General features: G+C 41.4%; 1 protein-coding gene across 9 annotated transcripts in view; it reads left to right on the forward strand.

The window, feature by feature from the left end:
- Positions 1–20,784, forward strand: part of LOC113141999 (pleckstrin homology domain-containing family A member 5-like) — a 190,326-nt gene that overhangs the window by 20,913 nt on the left and 148,629 nt on the right. Inside the window, exon 4 of one of the 9 annotated variants that reach the window (XM_026326717.1) lies at positions 408–848. The exons of the other annotated variants lie outside the window; for them this stretch is intronic. Coding sequence (XP_026182502.1) covers positions 408–468 — 61 coding nt within the window. The 3' untranslated portion in view covers positions 469–848. Of the gene's footprint in view, positions 1–407; positions 849–20,784 lie in introns of those variants that run through there. 9 annotated transcript variants of the gene reach the window in all.

Here is a 20,784-nt window from a genome sequence, read left to right on the forward strand (position 1 = left end):
CTGAACACTGGCCAAAGCTACAATTGTCCTTCCAGTGTGACTGATGCTGTTTAATGTAGGATTTCTCCACATAAATCTGCTAACACTGTCTATGCTTGAAACTTTCTTGTATAGCCCTTTTTGAAACGTGATTGATTATCCAAATGTACTTGACAACTTACAACTAATATTTTCAGTGATATGACGCCCTGCTGGCAGAAAGCTTCCATGGTCACAAGAACACTAATATCCACGTCTCTTTTGTGCTTTTGTGACAGTTTATAAATACATAGAAATGAAATGAATTGGGCATTGTTTTAGTCAATTGATCCGCTGTGGTGACCCTGAATGGGAGTAAGCCAAAAGAAGAAAAAAAAAGGTGTGAGGAATGAGGTGTAACATTTTTCATCTAAACCTTTCCTTTGTAGCGGACTGAAGCAGTTGAATATGGTCACATTCCTGATTGAGGCAGGAGTGATATCCCTCTGAAACTCTTTGTGACCCACTAAGATACAGAAGCGGTGATGGTACAGGCCCTTGCAACAAGTACTACAATGCCAAGACTCCCTTTTTGACAAGGAGCAGGCCAACGGCCCTCACAAAGACAACCCCTCTTGACGAACAAACTGCCCCTGCTCACCTCCTGCCATAAATACCTTAACACTACTCCCTTACAGAAAGGATCTCAAAACTATACAATGACTTATGAACTGGTCTTCATATCCTCTCCTTATTCCTGCTAAATATGTAATGTGTGACCAGACATCTACAGAGCATCATTGTCAGCCTACAGTGAAGCTGTGCTATTCTTTTTTATCTGTTATTCATGCTTGTAGTTAATCTAAAGTTTTGATTTTCATTTATGTTGTTGCTGGACTATTGACTCTGGTTAGTTACTAAGTTTGTCATGTGTTTGAAATTTGCTGGGTGGAAATAGAAATTATTGTTCCCATCTTAGAAAAACATTCTTAAAACTTACAACAATAAGTTACTCTCTTGATTCACACATGACCAGTGAGATTTAAACCAATCACCAGCAAGGATACAGAACTTCCTGGACCAATCACATCGTGCCAAGCACAGGCATGGGACGAACAAGATGGATTTCCTTGCCCAGTGCTGCAAGACACAAAAAAACAATATAGACGCATCCTGAACACGCTGAACTCTGAACAAAGAATGGAACTCTGGCACTGAACACCCTGAAGAGAACAGAAATGGACAGAGTTCCAGTCAGATTCAGAGAGAGTTAAGACTGCCTCCTGACCAGACATAATAAATCTTCATGTTCAATACATGCATATATTTGATTTCAGTACACCTTGTTAGCTAACCTCTAGTGGTCAGCTTTTCATAAAATGTTAGGACAGGTACTTTCACACGATGAATGGTCCTCTTTCTTGATCATGAGGCCTAAAATTCCAAATGTGCATGTGACCTTTGAGATGAGGTCTAGCAAATTATTGCCCTGTGGTCCCTTAATATGTTAATCCTTCTATTTTCACATTATTGAAATGTGAAAATGGTGTGGATTTATGTCTAATACATATTTTTTATGCCTATAATGTTGGTGTTTAGTCTGTGTTTGCAATGGCCTAGTTATTGTTTGTTAACAGTTGCCCTGGCTCATTGGTTTAATTAAAGAGTGTATTGGCAGTGTGGGTGCCGGTAAAGAGAGATGCTGGAACACAGTTTTGAGCTTTCTTGGTGTCATGAGCCCAACTCATCAAAACAGGACTATTGCTGCATAAACAATTCTTTCAGATGGGTTCCTGTTGGTGTATTTTTCTGCTGGTTAAAATGACTGTTAATAATAGAAGTAGAGAGAGCATAGGTTAGAACACAGTGTACCATATTTCTAGGCTTTATACTGAAGTATAAGTCGCTTTTAGCAAAAATGGCCTTGTTGAACAGAAAAACAACATGTATAAGTCACTTCAGTGTATAAGTCACATTTCTAATTATGCTAATTATAGTCTAAATTAGTCTATGAAGAATGTAGGCTAGACATAACAACAAGCAGAAATGCATTACAAAATTAATTCATCTGTGTCCAGCAGCATTTAACAACTGTGCCAGCATCAGGGTGAGGAGAGATGAAACACCACATCCACCTTGGGTTGCCTGAATGCCGACAGTCACTCCAAACTTTCAGCTGCAGACTTTATTACCTGCCCTTTGAAGTCTGCAGTATAGCTCCTTCTTCAGGGTGGCATTTTCACTTGTGTTACACTAGGAGTTAAAGTTTAAAGTAACCAAAAGCATTTTTACTTTTTCGGTGGTATAATAGAGTATTAAGTCATCTAACACTAGTGACTACTCAACAAAATGACGGTATATACACATTACTACTATGTACTATGATTACTACTATGTAAGTCACAGGACAAGCCAGAGGACTAAAAAAAGCCAGAGGACTAAAAAAAAAAAAGTATGACTTAGCCCAGAAAATACAGTAGAATGATTTTGTATGCCTCCATGTATTTAAGGCACCATTAAGTGATAACAGCAATCATAGTTACTGGAAGGAAGGTTTGAGCTGCCCTGTTGCCACTTTTATTAACTATACCAGTGGGTCTTAGTCAATAGAATGGCACATTCTGTGGTGGAGCCTATGAAATTACTGGATATACATTTTGTGAGTTAGTGGTGGAGAGTGGTGGTGTGTCTTGTGGGGCCCTGAGGATCTATGGAGATGTGGGCCTGATACCCCTCTTAGGTGATACTTAGGTGATACATGATACTTTAGGTCAAGTATTGGTCAAGAATGCTCAGCCATTCTTTGGCACAGTACATCTTAACTACTGAAAGTTCTGCTAAGCTCAGTGTTTCCCTGTGGGGAGTGATAGAGTCGGAGCCCAAAAAACAATTATCAAGGTTCATGCAAAGTTCTCACACCAGCTCTTGCTGCATTGTTTAACAAAAAATGTAAATGTAGGCCTGCAGAGACTTGCACACAACTCACTGCTCAGTTAATATACAAGAAACAAACACACACACATGCATTCACTCCAGAATATCCCACATAAGGGTGTGTGCCTGGATGATGAAGAGTCAGCAGTCTTTGCTGTGTCATTGCTGATGCAGCTGTAGTCATGTGTCAACCTGTCTGAATGACTGAGCCAGTCCGTGTGACAGCAGGAGCTTGTGTCCTGAGTCCTGACATAACATTACAGGGATGAAAATGTACTGATTCAACCAATTGACTGCTTCACTGCTGGCCTTATGCAAGAGCTGTATTGTCTGTATCTGGTAAGGTGGGGTTTGGTTGTGTGGGTGGGTGGGTGCTAGACTCATGCATGTCAGCATCTCTTTTTAGTTTGTTGGTTTTTGTGTGTGTTGTTCATGCCAGGTAGTAGTTATTTCACTTATATCCATGGTCCTGGGAGTAAAAGTCTAATAAATTAAGGGCTTTGTTAGACTGACTGGAATGAGCATGGCTCTTGTGTGTCTTAAAACCTAAAAAATAAAACGTTCAACAGATTGTACTCTAGGTCAGTTTTGAATGAATTCAGATCCAACCTTGAAGCATACAGAATTGAATTCAGCATCCTCCACCAGCACAGCTTCAAAAGTACATCAGTTTGAATGAGGTTTGGGAATTTTAGGCTATAACTTAGTAAAACAGGTTCCACCATAAGTTAGTTACAACATGAAGTTACTATATAAACTCAAATGTTGCACCTGGTTATTGCTAGGGTGTCGAGTACTGTTGACGGTACAGCAAGATCAAAGTTTTCTTTTGTTGATGTTTTTATTCTTTCTGACCAGGTTCTTCCATCTCCATGTTAGTAAGAAAATATCCTTCTCCTGTGTTTGCTCTACTGTGTTAATGTAAATACACTTGAATAAGTAATTGATTTGAAAATAGTTGATGCAGAGGTGGTAACATAATGTGAGGTGAGTCTGCTCTAAGGAAAAAGCTCTGTTGGGTTAGAATGGATAATTGGTAGTGCATAGTAAATAATCTTAAAACATAACAATAAAAATGTATTTGTGGTACAGTTCATGTTGGAAATAAACCCTGACAGCTAAGAGAAGGGTTCCATTCAGAAATAAAACACGCACGCACGCACGCACGCACGCACGCACGCACGCACGCACGCACGCACGCACGCACGCACGCACGCACGCACGCACGCACGCACACACACACACACACACACACACACACAAGCTAGCTAGTCTATGTTAGCCTGCGCCAAATACCAGCAGATGGTAATAAAGTTCATGAAGTTGGCATGTTGTCAAGTGTGCCAAACACTTCTCCTCCTTTCCTACACATAACCATACACACAGTTTCTGAGTGTGTGTGTGTGGACTCTGCAAACTCACTTGCCTCTGTTAGCTCCCATGCTCTCATGTAGCAGCTGATAGGTAGCGCTACAAGTTGGTGCGAGGCAAAGTGTGATTAATGCCTGCTGGCCGGTGGGAAAGGTGGACTTTTCTGCTGCGTTGGCTATGTCTGTGCTTCTTCTGCCATCTGCTCCCACTCCCACTCTCCAGTTTCTTCCTTCAGATAGATGGATAGAGGGAAATAAAGAAAAGAAGCACTGGGTGCTACCAGCGTGCTTACTGTGTCAAGATTAGACAGAGTTTATGCTAAGGAGCAGTGACGCTCGGATGATCACGACCAGTCTCAGGAGCTCAGACTACATCTCACACCTGCAGGTTGAATAATACTAAAGAGCCAAAGTTGGAGAAACAGAGCTTTAGATTTTGACAATAAAGTCATTTCCATTTTTCCCTAAATATAACAATATAATATTCCTTATAACATTTATTGTCATAATGTTCAATTTAAATTTTTTTTTCTCACATATGATGATTTGTTGTTGAAATAGTGCAGCTGTATAGTACAGTACCCCCTAAATCTCTGAGGGGTTTATTTACTGGACCTACTCAGATTTCTCAAATTTCCTCTGTATCATGCTATTTAAAACCTCAGTCCTGCAGCAGTGGGCTAGCAGGCTAATCCACAGCTCCCCTGTGCTTCAGGGATGGCTCACTGCCCTCTCTCTTCTCTCCATCAGGCTGCAGGAAGGATGAGTAGGTAATCTATTACCAAGACTGCCCAGGATTACAATGATTGAGTGGATCTGAACTGTTCCATGCCAAGCTTATGAAATTCTCTCAATTCACACCGGTAGCTGCCAGGCCTTTCTCACTATACTAGTGTTCTTCATCTGGGTTTGAAGAGCCAAGCTTAAGCCCACCAATCCCTTCAAACAGATGGGTGACATGAATAGGATTTTCGAGGTGAGCCTGATGCTCTGGAGTCACTAGGAAGCTTATGCTTGTTTTATGATTATATATTCAAAATCTGGAGATGGCAACAACAGATATATATGTAAATTGTTGTTATAAATAGTTGATGTATAGATAGGTTTGCTCTGACGTCTAAGTTGGACTCTCACACAGTGGATGGTGTGGAGCTAGGGTTAGAGAGCATTACGTCCTTCGCTGTTGAGTGTTCCCTTGCTGCAGACTGAAGCCATAAATTGGATGCAGTTAGCAGAACAGTGTTGAACTGCTGCTCTCCCGCTGGGCTCAGCAGATATTGGTCTACCTGTGTGGATGTGGGTAAACACAAATATCCCTACAAATGCTGCTTACGTTAATACTATTTCTGCTTTATTGAGCAGACAGTACCTGGAACAGAATGACCAAAAAGCTTACAGAAGCTGTAGGAGAGGGAGTTCAAGACAAAGAGTGAGGTTGTGAGTCATTTTAGTCATGTTTTGGCCTGGTGGTGAGCTTGTTTTCTGAGGACAAAAACACAATCCAAGTCAGTGTTTCAAAATCCCACAAAGAGCAGAACATGCAAGACGTGACAATTATGAATCATCATATACTGGTAGACATTTCCTTGTTCTTTCCTGCTAGATCCCTAGAATCTATCAAATGGGTTAAACACTAAGGTCCATGTTATTTGAAATGGTCATCTCAAGGCAAAGGTATTTATAGTTGTTCCAAATACTTGCAGGCAGGGCGATAAGCATGTGCTACAAACCTACCTGCAACTACTAGAATGTAACCCCTCTGCCACAGCTAAGCAAGTGTTGTTTGACCTGAAATCTCATGAACCTCGACTTTAAGTGGATAGTCATACTGCAGTCTGAAAACAACACACCAGCAGGCAAAACAGTGTGTTGTTAAAATATTTAGGCGCTGCTATGAGGTTGATTACATGTGTCTGATATACTTGTGCCTACAGCGCATTCACACTCTCTTTCTCACACACATACACACACATACGCTTTAAAACACACACATACAAGCAGGTAATCATTTAGCAAAGCCAGTTAGATTTAATTTGATGTTTTTTAACAGTTTATGGGCAACAACCACCCTGCATGCACACGCACATATACAGTGTTTTAATGTGTGTGAGGTAAAGTCATTGTTGGTAATTCCACCCTGCAGCACAGCAATGACCGTCATGTTTCTTGTGATAATATTCATTATTGCACATTCAGAACTAGCTAATCCATTCACAACCAGTGACTGGGCATTTCAAATCTTGTGATGTCTCACCTCTGCACAGATTAACCATGTTCCCAGACTCCATTTACAATGGTGAGTGGGCTTCTCTGCTCTTCCCCTGCTGCTGTAAATAAATGATTTCTGTCACCTTGTTTAAATTATTTTTTTAACAAGGACAACCTCAGTGACAAGGTGCAATTTGCAGGTTCTGTACCATACACCAGATATAAAAAAATGAGTCAGTACAGCTTTGTGCTGACATGTTTCCAATCTACAGAAGGCTACAGCGAACAGGGGAAAAGATGTTGTTTTAAATGTGTTTGAGGCCTGATTTTAAAATAGTTGAAGGGGTTCCCAAACTTTTCAGGCCGTGATCCCCTAGAGGTGACTGAAACATAAGAAAACATGCACGCTGGACTCACATATCCAAACACCGGCATAGCGATAACAAAAAGAACAGAACAGCCTGGCAACCATGATATGATTTTACATATAACAATTTACTATAAGATAAAAGTAGAATATGTCAGTTAAAGTAATCTCCATGTAAGCCCTGATGCTTCGATCCCAGTTCATTGCAGAGAGTGGCGAACAGCCTGGTGTAGAGTAGACGTAACTTTATGTTAACAATTTTTAACGCAGTCTCAAGAACACTTTTAAGCTCTTGGTCGAGCGTTTTACTTGCAAGAGCTTCTCTGTGGGTAATACAATGCGTAAAGTTTACGTGGGGCACCACTTTTAAGACTTGATTTTAGTCCTTTCTTTTTCCTTACCATTACTGCAGCACCGTCTCTACACACACCAATGCACTCATTCCAAGACAGTCCCTGTTCTTTTGGTTTGTTGAAGTTTTGTGAAAATGTCCTTGCCTGTGCACTTTATCTCCAGTGGGGTACAAAACAGCATGCCCTTGTTAAGTTTTCCTTCAAAACTGTATCCGACGAAAACAAGCAGTGGGGCAGTTTGATACATCTCTGGATTCATCTAACTGCAAAGCATATTTCCCTTTCTGCACTCTGTCAATCAGCTGACACTTTATTTCCTAGGCTCTGTTCGAGACGATATGGTCCCGTCAGACGACGACACTGCTTCTGGCTCCCACGCCTGTTCATCCCCATGCATTGTCTGACTCATAGTCATCGCAACGTTTTATTAGGATTTCCATGATTGTGTGTGGCTTTTTTGCCTATGCAGTTAAATATGCCAACTCATATGATGCTTTTTGTGCTTTGCAATTCTTTCAGCAGGAAAAAGTCTACTGGTTTAGCAGCAAGAGAGGAGTTAGTGTCTGAGCATTTTTACAGGCTTTAACCTCTCATGCAAGCACCTCAGTGCACACTACACATTGGGGATGTTGTACTTCATTGATAACAATGCATTTAAATCCAAACTGGATATACTCCTCTCGATACTCGCAACACTTGGAGGAAAGCTGGTCCAACTGCTTATGGACCCCCTTACAGTGGTCTCCTCCTCCTCCCCCCATGCCGGAAGCCGATTGCCTTTCTGACAGTGGTTCTCCACTGCCTTCTCTGCCTTGCCTTTGGTTGGTATTAAACATTTCATTTTGAAAAATAATATCCTAGGGTTAAAGCCTAGTGTATTGATTTGAACTGTTCAGAAAAAATCTAATGGTGCACGCTGACTTGTGTGTGTGTGTGTGAGACACCTGTGATGTATACATACCTGTCATCTGTAAATGATACTGTGGTTAATCTGTTGTAATCACCTTAGGGGTCACATCAATAGGATTCTGAAAATCATCACGTGTCCCCTCTGGGGTGGACCCCGATTTAGGGAACCCCTGCCCTAAGCCATAGAATCAGTTAACTATAATTGATTCTGCCAATTTGACTGAGCGTACATCAGTCCCATTTATATAGGTCCGTAGGAGTCTACTACACAAGCTAGAGGTGAAGAGTCAGTGGTGATTAGCATTAGCAACTGACATAAATATACGTTTTCACATTTTTTTTTGTTTTAATGCTTAATGGAGTAGTTGTCATGCTTAAACCTAAGGACGTACTTACGTAATGATGACAATGAAGATCAGTAGGATTAAAACAACCTACTGAACTGTCCAGTAGGTGAGTAGGGACCTACTGAGCCATAACTATAGTCAGAATGGAAGCTATTGAATAGCATGCCAACATTCCAGCTGGGTGATTGATAAACCCCTCCTTTAAACAACTCTTTTCCAATCATAGTGAAGTAGCCATGACTAAGAATGACGAACAGTTGTGGCAGGTGTAGTAGCAGACACCATAAAGGAAGGGATTCAACAGTGTGGTTGATTATATGTTAATACACTATAATAACACACACTGGTGAATTGGTATATTTGGAGCTAACATAAGGTGAGAAGTTCAAAAATATGAATCTCTAAATTTCTAAACATCTAAAAGTTATTTCGGTATGAAGACCAGAAAATCATTTTACTACGATTTAATGAATTAGAATTCCTTAAAACTGCAACGTCCTGGAGCTTTGTCATATTATAAGGCCCTGTCCAATAATTCCAGCTTAATAAATTTGTTTTTTTTATTAAGCTGGAATTCTTGTCAGAAAAATCATCTATATGAAACAATATTGGATAACTCCCTTTCCTCATAATAAAATGCCCTTGGACTAACTTTTAACAAGTTGGTAACAGTGCAGCTGTACTCTAGCAGCTCTGTTTTTCTTTTAGGGGGGGGGGGTTGCATTGAGTGGGGAAAACAGATCGGCAGCTTAGCTCTCCAACCAGGTGCAAAACAAATGTTAGTGAGCAGTGTATTCATTAGTGTCCCAAATTGAATAAACACAGCCTTAATAACCTCAGAACTCCCTTGATCCATCAGTGGAGCCGTAACAAGATACAAAAATCTTATTTTAGGACTGATTTGTACAAGACCTGAGAGAAAAATTATTTATTTACCTTATCAAAGAATTATCATGACTGTGCCCTAAATGCACAGATGAAATATACCTACTGTTAGAATAAGCTGAACCTGCTCTTTCCAATTATAGCTGTTTTGCTGATGTCCATGTAGTACCAGTGTCCATAAATCCTTGAGAGGGGAATAGACCTCTGATCTTTGAGTTTTCATGAACAGGAATTAATGAAAGACTGCTTTATAATTGGTTGTGTGACATGGCCAAGCCTAAGTAGCCACTAACTGCCTTATTTTTAGCTGCCACACTTACAGCACAGTTCTGGAGTTGGCTGTGTCAGTCAACACAGTTTGGCCCAAGCTGAAATATCTAATGGATACTTTACCACAAAATTTAGTACAATGGTAGCCAATTCTACCAAATTTGTGATTTTTCATCTTAGTTTTTATTAAAATATACACCAACAATTCTTCAATTTGCCATCAATGTTATCTAGTTAAGAAACATTAGCATACTAACATCATAAACACACAATCCCAGTCCTGTCACTGTCATTTAATCACATTCTCTTCTGGGCATTCCCCCCATCCAGCCTCCACATCAGCTTCAGATTAAATGTATACCAGGTGTTTTCCCCCTAGGCTGCTGCCAGATTTCTCTTGTGCCTTCATAACTATAGTGTTCCTCCCATGACTATTGATGATGATATGGTGACCTTCATTTTCTGAGTACTGACATCTGGTGGACAAATTTTGTAGCAAACAGGCCCTGACATAACCAGTTGAGTGATGTTTCATTCATCATTGATAGGTATCAGAGATAATACATATAATGAAGCTATAGATGTGACAAGTAGACAGATAGGTTTGTAGGCAGTAAAAGTGCTTTGGTGACGTGAGACAGTGCTTGTGTAGGCAGTTTATTTTTTTCTTTCACACTTTGGAAAACACTCATGTCTTAACAGAGAGATGCTGAATGCACATTGTAGTGCTGGTACAGGTAGCGTAGTGTAGTACAGGTATAGGTATACAATTGTCTGTTGTTACGTCCAGTAGTGGGTTTTAATGGGTCTTCTCTTTGTTGCATGTTCTCTCTGTAAACCATGCTCTCCAGACTATGTTCTAGCAATTTATGAAGCAAGACCTTGTTTGACACTGTGACAATCAGGGAAACAACGCAAACTTCAAATTAAAGCTTTTTTTGGAACTGCCCCTCCAACCTCCCACTCAACTTAGTTTTAAACTTTAGAGTCACTAGCTCTGCCTCCTGTGCCTGTGCCTGTTTATATTTTTCCTGTCATGGTTCCCCTTTGGGACCTTTTACACTGAAAGGACTTCCTCCTTCCCCTTGCACTGGTCCCCGGCAGCTTCACACTAGTTTACTTCATTAGTTTCACCTGTTGTCAGTTATGTTTTGTGTTCTCTCTATAAATACTTCCCTGTTTCCATTGCTTGTTGTTGAAGCATTACCTAGTGCCTGATGATTATTAGTAGTGAACTTGATAGCTAACTGTTTATTGCATATGGCAAGTGTTTAGTGTGTTATGTTTACCATTTTATTCGGTTTTCTCAGTTTTCCCGTTTCATTTGGTCTTCTCTAGTTTCCCGTCTCACTCAATGATTTTCAGTTTCCTGTTCCATTCGGCTCTGTGTTTTGTGTTTTTCCTTGCCTTGGTGATCCCAGGAGAAATAAACTCCTTTTTTGGTTCAGCATTTGGGTCCTACCGCCTCTCCTTCCCACCAACACATAACATTTTCCAATATTTTACCTGTCCATTTGCTCTGGACTGATTTTTGGACTTTATCTAGTGGCTTTGTGCTTTTCTCTCCTTCAAACTGTTTACAGAATTGTTATTGAAAGTAAACCTTCACTCAGTGTCTCTGGAGATGTAGCAAATATACATGAGTATTATTAAATCTAAATGTTTCAGGCTACATATATAATAATATATGATAAGAAAAAGCATATTAAATGGTGTTGTAACACATCTACTACAGAACAGTTTAACGTGACATGATGTTATATAAAGATGATGTTCACTTCTGCCCACACTTGGCAGGAAATCTGAATGCAGCAGTGCAAACCTATTGTTTGTATTCACTATGCTCACAGTCATACACAAACACACACTGAGGCTGAGCAGAAAGATCCACAGTGCACGCATGGCTCCATACACACTCCTTGCATCCATTATAGATTAACATGACTACAGGTCTTTCAACAGGATTTACACTCTGTGTGTGGGTTGGGATGTGTGAAAAATCCTAAAAGGCCTGTGGTATTTCAAGATGAAGAAGAAGAAATTTATGTAAGATACATGTATTAAAAATACTATAGATGTTTTTGAAATTTCCCAGTCCGCTGGGAGATGTGGTTAGAATACAATGTGTGAGAAGTGCAACTAAATTAAAAATATAATTATAATTATATACCAAGGCTGCACATCTGATCACCGGTCTGTCAAACTCCTGACGTTTGACAGCCTCATCGGCCTCATCTCTGATGGGGACGAGTCGGCCTACAGGAGTGAGATGGACCGTCTGGTGTCATGGTGCAGCACTAACAACCTGGAGCTCAGCTCCCTCAAAACAATGGAGATTATTGTGGATTTCAGGAAGGACCCAGCCCCCCTCCACCCTCTCATCCTCTGTGATACTCCAGTGACCTCTGTCGAGTCCTTGCGTTTCCTGGGCACCGCCCAGGAGCTCAAGTGGGAGCAGAACATCAGCTCCCTCACCAAGAAGGCTCAGCAGAGGATCTATTTGCTGCGGCAGCTGAAGAAGTTTCACCTCCTTTCAAAGATGCTGGTGAACTTTTAGATTGCTATCATCGAATCCATCCTCCATCATGGTCTGGTTTGCTGCAACTACAGCCAAAGACAAGACCAAGACCAGTGTGTCATCCACGCTGCTGAGAAGGTGATCGACTACAGTCGATGACGTACAGTCAAAATCGCAGCCAACCCCTCTCATCCCGGACAAGAACTCTTTCAGTCCCTCCCATCTGGCAAGAGACTCCGGTCCATCAGGACCAGGACCTCATGCCACAAGAACAATTTCCTCCCCAATGCAGTCAACCTGTTGAACAGTACCCCAGTTACCCCTATATGACCCCCCCAAACTACAGTCAGTCACTTTTCACTTTAGCATTCTTAAATTGCACTACACTTCATGCACTCTTCACATTTCTGTGTATGTATGTATGTATGTATATATATATACAGTGGGTACGGAAAGTATTCAGACCAGTTTAAATTTTTCACTCTTTGTGTCATTGCAGCCATTTGCCAAAATCAAAAAAGTTCCTTTTATTTCTCATTAATGTACACTCAGCACCCCATCTTGACAGAAAAAAACAGAAATGTAGAAATTTTTGCAAATTTATTAAAAAAGAAAAACTGAAATATCACATGGTCATAAGTATTCAGACCCTTTGCAGTGACACTCATATTTAACTCACATGCTGTCCATTTCTTCTGATCCTCCTTGAGATGGTTCTGCTCCTTCATTGGAGTCCAGCTGTGTTTAATTAAACTGATTGGACTTGATTAGGAAAGGCACACACCTGTCTATATAAGACCTTACAGCTCACAGTGCATGTCAGAGCAAATGAGAATCATGAGGTCGAAGGAACTGCCCAAGGAGCTCAGAGACAGAATTGTGGCAAGGCACAGATCTGGCCAAGGTTACAAAAGAATTTCTGCAGCACTCAAGGTTCCTAAGAGCACAGTGGCCTCCATAATCCTCAAATGGAAAGAGTTTGGGACGACCAGAACTCTTCCTAGACCTGGCCGTCCAGCCAAACTGAGCAATCGTGGGAGAAGAGCCTTGGTGAGAGAGGTAAAGAAGAACCCAAAGATCACTGTGGCTGAGCTCCAGAGATGCAGTAGGGAGATGGGAGAAAGTTCCACAAAGTCAACTATCACTGCAGCCCTCCACCAGTTGGGGCTTTATGGCAGAGTGGCCCGACAGAAGCCTCTCCTCAGTGCAAGACACATGGAAGCCCGCATAGAGTTTGCCAAAAAACACATGAAGGACTCCCAGACTATGAGAAATAAATTTCTCTGGTCTGATGAGACCAAGATTGAACTTTTTGGCGTTAATTCTAAGCGGTATGTGTGGAGAAAACCAGGCACTGCTCATCACCTGCCCAATACAATCCCTACAGTGAAACATGGTGGTGGGAGCATCATGTTGTGGGGGTGTTTTTCAGCTGCAGGGACAGGACGACTGGTTGCAATTGAAGGAAAGATGAATGCAACCAAGTACAGAGATATCCTGGAAGAAAACCTCTTCCAGAGTGCTCAGGACCTCAGACTGGGCCGAAGGTTCACCTTTCAGCAGGACAATGACCCTAAGCACACAGCTAAAATAACAAAGCAGTGGCTTCGGAACAACTCCGTGACCGTTCTTGACTGGTCCAGCCAGAGCCCTGACCTAAACCCAATTGAGCATCTCTGGAGAGACCTGAAAATGGCTGTCCACCAACGTTCACCATCCAACCTGACAGAACTGGAGAGGATCTGCAAGGAAGAATGGCAGAGGATCCCCAAATCCAGGTGTGAAAAACTTGTTGCATCATTCCCAAGAAGACTCATGGCTGTACTAGCTCAAAAGGGTGCTTCTACTCAATACTGAGCACAGGGTCTGAATACTTATGACCATGTGATATTTCAGTTTTTCTTTTTTAATAAATTTGCAAAAATTTCTACATTTCTGTTTTTTTCTGTCAAGATGGGGTGCTGAGTGTACATTAATGAGAAATAAAATGAACTTTTTTGATTTTGGCAAATGGCTGCAATGACACAAAGAGTGAAAAATTTAAAGGGGTCTGAATACTTTCCGTACTCACTGTATATATATATATATATATATATATATATATATATATATATATATATATATATAGTATTTATTTTATTTTTATTCTTTTTTTCTAGTTTATTCTAAAAACTTTTGTTGCCAGCGGTTTAGACATTAATGGCTGTGTGTTGAGTTATTTTGAGGGGACAGCAAATTTACACTGTTATACAAGCTGTACACTCACTACTTTACATTGTAGCAAAGTGTCATTTCTTCAGTGTTGTCACATGAAAAGATATAATAAATTATTTACAAAAATGTGAGGGGTGTACTCACTTCTGTGAGATGCTGTATGCTTGCACCAGACACAAGACAAATTCCTATTCTGATTCTGATAACTATTCATTTTTCTCGATTGTTTACTGTTTTAGTTAGATTTTACCTCTGATGATGAAATGAAGTTTAAGGGAAAATGTCAGGTGAAACTTGTCGTAGTTCAGATAACTGAAATGGCCCAATATTACTTTATTCATTAGGAGTCACAAGCCAAAAATGATGGGAACAGCCACACTAGGATACACCTAAAAAGAGTTTATTTAGACATTTTTACATGCCTAAATGCTGAAAGATGAGGGAAATGTGTGGAATATGAGAATGTGCAAAATCAGTAAAAATGGAGGAAAAAAGAGAAGAAAAGGAGTTAAAGTAAGAAAGGAAGAGCTTGCCAGCTCAGTGTGTAACAGCCTGATAATGTTCTTCTCTGTCAGCTTAGTGTCAACGCCCTCACTGCTTCTATCTTCCACTCCTCATCTCTCTCAGTGAATCCCTGTCTCTCCATTGTAATCCGTCCCTTTGCTATATCCTCCTCCTCCAGCTCCTTTGTGTTTTATTGGTAGTACTACATATTTCTCTCAGGCTGGACTCATGGGGGTGTGTAAGCATTGTGAAAAGGGATGCGCTTTACTGATGACTTTACATAAGAGTAAATCTGTGAGTACACAGTGAGACAGTGGAATGAAGAAAAGCAGAGAGAAAACAGTAAAAATGTAACACATCCACTAATAATTTAATGAGAGGTGGTAAATCTGTGATTGGGTAAGGGCACAGTAATGATAAAAAGGGGAATGGCAAGTTCAGAGAGGACAGGAGAAAAGTTCTGGCAGAAGGAATAGTCAGACATTTTTGTAGGTTAACAGAAAAAAGGAGAAGCAGGGGCTTGGCCAGAGGATTAGAAGTTTGTAGAGCCTTGCAGAAATTGTTCTGAATTCATTTTTTAACACACAAAAGGATAATTAACATTTTCTAGTTGAAAACCTGGGCACATGAATTAGTTTGTTTGTGGGCAAAAATATGCAGTCCACACCCTTGAATTAGCCCAGATAGACAAGGGCACTGTGTAGGGGGAAAAAAAAAAAAAAAAAAAAATGCAGTCCGCAGTCTGAGACCACAGCACTGACACAGTTAGAGTACCAATGCAGGGAGCTCCAGCAGAATAACACAGGGCAGTTTGGCTCAGACTTAACTAGGAGCAAATGTGATAAAAGTGTTGCTCTTCTGGGAAGTTGTGTGAGACAGCATCAGTGACATCACACTCTCGTGACCTTAATTATCATGGCAGCAAAGGAAGAATCAGAAAGGAGGAATCAGGTGACATTGTTAGGGAGCAATAAGAACTGTGTAGGTTGCGTTGGCAAAACACTGGAGACTGCTGTTCGTTGTCTGTTTTAAACGGATGATTTCTGTTAACTATGACAGTTCAGTAATGTTACGCATATGTGGCTAATGTCCTCTATCCTGAGAAAAACATAATCATAACACTGCCCTTTCCCTAAACCACAGGGCCACTGTCACACTTGTTTTCCAATTATCCCTGCCATGCCTATTGTTGATTACCTGTATGAAGTGTGCCAGTCAGAAGCTGCAAGGGCAGGAATGGTTGAAAAACAAGCAAGACAGTGCCCTCAAGGACTGGAATTTGACACCTTTGGCCAGATTTTTTTTCTTGCCTACCTTTATCACACCATAAAATGATTTGTTTTTCACCTGTGATTTCTGCTGAGTTATTCTGTGGCATATCTCCTGCTTTTGCAGAGGCACTAATTGAGGAAATGGATGGTTGGGACTATTCAGGTGGAGGACATAGATTTTTAAGTCTAGAGAACAAATTAGTCCCTTTCCACCTTTGAGACCTTTAAGCCAGAAATGGAAAGGATGGAGGAGTAAATGAAAAGTTATTAAAGGACAAGGAAGGAAAAACACAGGACATAGGTGAAACATGAGTACATAGAAGGGAGGAGATGATTTTGAAATTGCAAGCAAAGGGGAGAATGCAGGATATGTGTGTAGGATGAAGAGAACAGCACTTCTCATGAGTGGAGGAGAGAAGAGTCACTTAAATAGGAAGAGTGAAAAAGAAGAGTAGGAGAAGAGGAGACGAATGGAGGAAATATGTTTTTGGAGAGGACTGAAGTAGATTCACTTTTTTGAAAAACTGTCAAAGAGAGGACAGGGTTAATGAGAGCAAACACAGGGAGAGGAGTAGGTTTGGGAAGGGAGAGAGGGAGGAAAGGAACTCTACCAGAAGACGAGATGGCAGGAAAAGTTCTGCAAGAAAACATAGCAGATAAGAGCACAGTGTATTCTGCTATACTCTGCAAGAGCAGAGCTTCAAGAGCCTGGCTATGCTCTCCCTGTAAAGCATGTGTTTTCTCGCTCTGCCTTAATCTACTCTGCCATTGTCTGTATTGGCACCACACAATGGCCAAAATAATGGAAAAGAGTTGGTGCATTCAGGAGTTTTGCTTCACTGTGGCGTGTGGTTGATTGTTTACAGTGTATAAAGACAAGCTGGATCTCGACACTGCCAAGCATCTTCTCTGAAGTACGCATCCAAGCCAGGGGTTGATGCACACCTCCCCAGATTTACAGCAAAGCACTGAAGATTTTTGTTGCGCAGCTTAGATTCATTCAAGTATCTGTAGGCAGAAAATAAAATTCATTTAGTGCTGCTGCTGCAGCAGAAAATCTAAAGAGATAATAAAGCAAATCATAATTCAGCCTTAATTTCTTCAGCCAATATCTGGGCCTAATGTGTAGAATTAGAGCTGTTGTCATAACAGAAGCATTAGGAGAATGTTTCCAACTTTATCTGAGCCAAAGCAGGGAGGGATGTGATGTTGAATCATAATCAAAAGTATGGTTAAAGGAGCATTTCACAAACTTTTATAGCATTTTCTTTTATGCAATGTTAGCATTATGTGGTTGCTTCAGAATTGTTCATATTGTAAATTTGCTGTTTACAGACTGCTTTATGTTTGACATTGACAAGATAGCTAGCATATCTTACTCTTTTTTCCTGTCATTTGTACTATACAACTGCATCCCCCATCTTCACCAGGTAAGGCACATTTTTCATGTATTTTGCAGTTGTCTGTTTTGTGGCAGGGGTCAATTGTCTTGTGTTTTTGAACTTAATGTATTTCTGCCCAGGCGCTCAGAGCTGGTGCATGCTGGGGGAGAAATTGCGGCTTTGTGGTTGGCAGAGCTGTTGATTTTAGTTTGCTTTTTAAACTCGAGTCCCAGTTGGGTAAGAATCCATAGTAGGCACAGTAAGGCTGCTCCAACTGCACCTTTCCAGTATGTTTATGTGTGTTGAATGTTTTATTAATATGCCTGGTTTCCTTATTCCTGATCTAAGGAGCAAGAACCAAGAGACTATCCTTTTATGGAACTCAGTTAGAGGAAAGGGTGCTTCTAAAAATGTGGTTCCTTGAATCTCCTCTTCCTTGTATGTTATGTGGAAGACATGTAAGACACATAACATGCAAGTGCCAATAAGATGCAGGTAAAGGGAATAAGGAGATAGTTGAAGGCTGTAACTACAGAGATATTCTTATTTGTATGATGACCAAGCAAAATAGAAGGTAAAATTAAATTAGAGCAGCAGCCTGCTAAGCATGACATGGCTCTCCTGTTGTGCTGTGGAAATAGACATATTGACTTTATTAACACAGGAAACATAGAGGATGTTTTGAATGTGGATTAACAGCCTTGGGTCATTTTACTAAAATATGAAGAGATATACTTGAATGATATTGTTCAGACTGGTGACCTGTCCAGGGTGTACCCCTGCCAATGAGAGCTGGGATAGGGTCCAGCAGATCCCTGTGACCCTGGTTAGGAATAAGCGGGTATAGATAATGAATGGATGGATATTCTTCAGATATACATGAATGACAACAAACTTAATACAGATATTGGTCCCTCAGCTAGTTCATCTATCATCATCATCAGGTCAGTATTTCAAGTACAGTAGTTTATGGCCAAAGCCTGTGCCAGTTTTATCAGCTCTACTTTGTGTATAGCACTAATAAGTAAATTTTAGCATGCTAACACCTTCTTTTTTTCCATTCGGCTGCTCCCGTCATGGGTCACCACAGCCAATCATCCTCCTCCATTCCACCCTATCCTCTGTATCCTCCTCACCCACACCAACTATCCTCATGTCCTCCTTCACTACATCCTAGAACCTCCTCTTTGGTCTTCCTCTAGGCCTCCTTCCTGGCAACTCTAACCTCAGCATCCTTTTCCCAATGTATTCACTGTCCCTCCTCTGAACATGTCCAAACCATCTCAATCTGGCTTCTGTGGCTTTTTCTCCAAAACATCTAACATGAGCTGTCCCTCTGATGTACTCATTCCTGATCCTATCCATCCTCGTCACTCCCAGAGAGAACCTCAACATCTTCAGCTCTGCTACCTCCAGCTCTGCCTCCTGTCTTTTTCTCAGTGCCACTGTCTCTAAACCAGACAACATTGCTGGTCTCACCACTGTCTTGTCCACCTTTCCTTTCATTCTTGCTGACACACTTTTGTCACACATCACACCTGACACTTTCCTCCACCCGTTCCAACCTGCTTGCACACATCTCTTCACTTCTTTTCCACACTCTCTGTTGCTCTGGACTGTTGACCCTAGGTACTTAAAATCCTCCACCTTCTTCACCTCTACTCCCTGTAACCTCACCGTTCTACTTGAGTCCCTCTCATTTACACACATGTACTCTGTTTTTCTAACCTTCATTCCTCTCCTTTCCAGAGCAAACCTCCACCTCTCTAGAATTTCCTCCACCTGCTCCCTGCTCTCACTACAGATGACAGTGTCACCTGCAAACATCATGGTCCATGGAGATTCCTGTCTAACCTCATCTGTCAGCCTGTCCATCACCACAGCAAACAAGAAGGGGCTCAAAGCCAATCCTTGGTGCAGTCCCACCTCCACCTTGAACTCCTCTGTCACCCCTACAGCACACCTCACCACTGTCTTACAGCTCTCATACATGTCCTGCACCACTCGAACATACTTCTCTGCCACTCCAGACTTCCTCATACAAAACCACAGCTCCTCTCTCGGCACCCTGAGATTTTTCCAAATCTACAGAGACACAATGCAGCTCCTTCTGGCCTTCTCTGTACTTCTCCATCAGCATTCTCAAAGCAAATATTGCATTTGTGGTACTCTTTCTTGGCATGAAACCATACTGCTGCTCACAAATGCTCTCTTCTGACCTCAGCCCAGCCTCCACTACTCTTTCCTATAACTTCATTGTGTGACTCATCAGCTTTATTCCTCTGTAGTTTCCACAACTCTGCACGTCTCTCTTGTTCTTAAAGATGGGCACCAGTACACTTCTCCTCCATTCCTCAGGCATCCTCTCACTCTCCAAGATCTTGTTAAGTAGCCCAGTCAAAAACTCTACTGCCACCTCTCCTAAACACTTCCATACCTCCACAGGTATGTCATCAGGACCAACTGCCTTTCCACTCTTCATCCTCTTCAACGCCTTCCTCACTTCATCCTTACTGATCTTTGCTACTTTCTGCTCTACAACAGTCACCTCTTCTACTCTGTGCTCTCTAACATTTTCCTCACTCATCAACTCTTCAAAGTATTCCTTCCATCTTTCATCACACTTGTGGCACCTGTCAACACATTTCCATTCCTGTCCTTAATCACCCTAACCTGCTGCACATCCTTCCCATCTCTGTCTCTCTGCCTTGCCAACCTGTACAAATCCACCTCTCCCTCCTTAGTGTCCAACCTCTCATACCTCTCAACCTGTCTCCCTGATCACTTTAGCTGTAGCTGTCCAGTCATCTGGAAGAACCTCATGACCTAGAGCCTGTTTCACCTCCTCCCTGAAAGCCACACAACACTCTTCCTTTTTCAAATTCCACCACTTGGTCCTCTGCTCTGCCCTTGTCCTCTGCATCTTCCTCACCACCAGAGTCACCAGAGTCATCCTACACACTATGTCACTGGTTATCCTGGTTAGCCAGGATAACCAGGTTATCTTAACTTACACTGAGACCAGTATCTGACCTCAAGTGAGAGCAGGGAACACCCTGTTCCTCTCTCCTTATTGGTCTGCATGATCTGTGGGTCCCTGTGGAGACACACAAGGACGAGAACAAAGACAAGGACAAGCATAATCTGTTTTCAATACCGGCATCAGTTTATTAAGGAGGACTCATTGCTCCAGGCTGGAACTGCCTTGTACATTATGTGTGGGATTTAAGTGTTGGAGCTAATGCCCAATATGGTTTGAACAGCTTGTTTTAGGGGTGAAATAATAGCTCCCCG

Source organism: Mastacembelus armatus, chromosome 23 (assembly GCF_900324485.2).
Source record: "Mastacembelus armatus chromosome 23, fMasArm1.2, whole genome shotgun sequence".
NCBI lineage: Eukaryota > Metazoa > Chordata > Actinopteri > Synbranchiformes > Mastacembelidae > Mastacembelus > Mastacembelus armatus.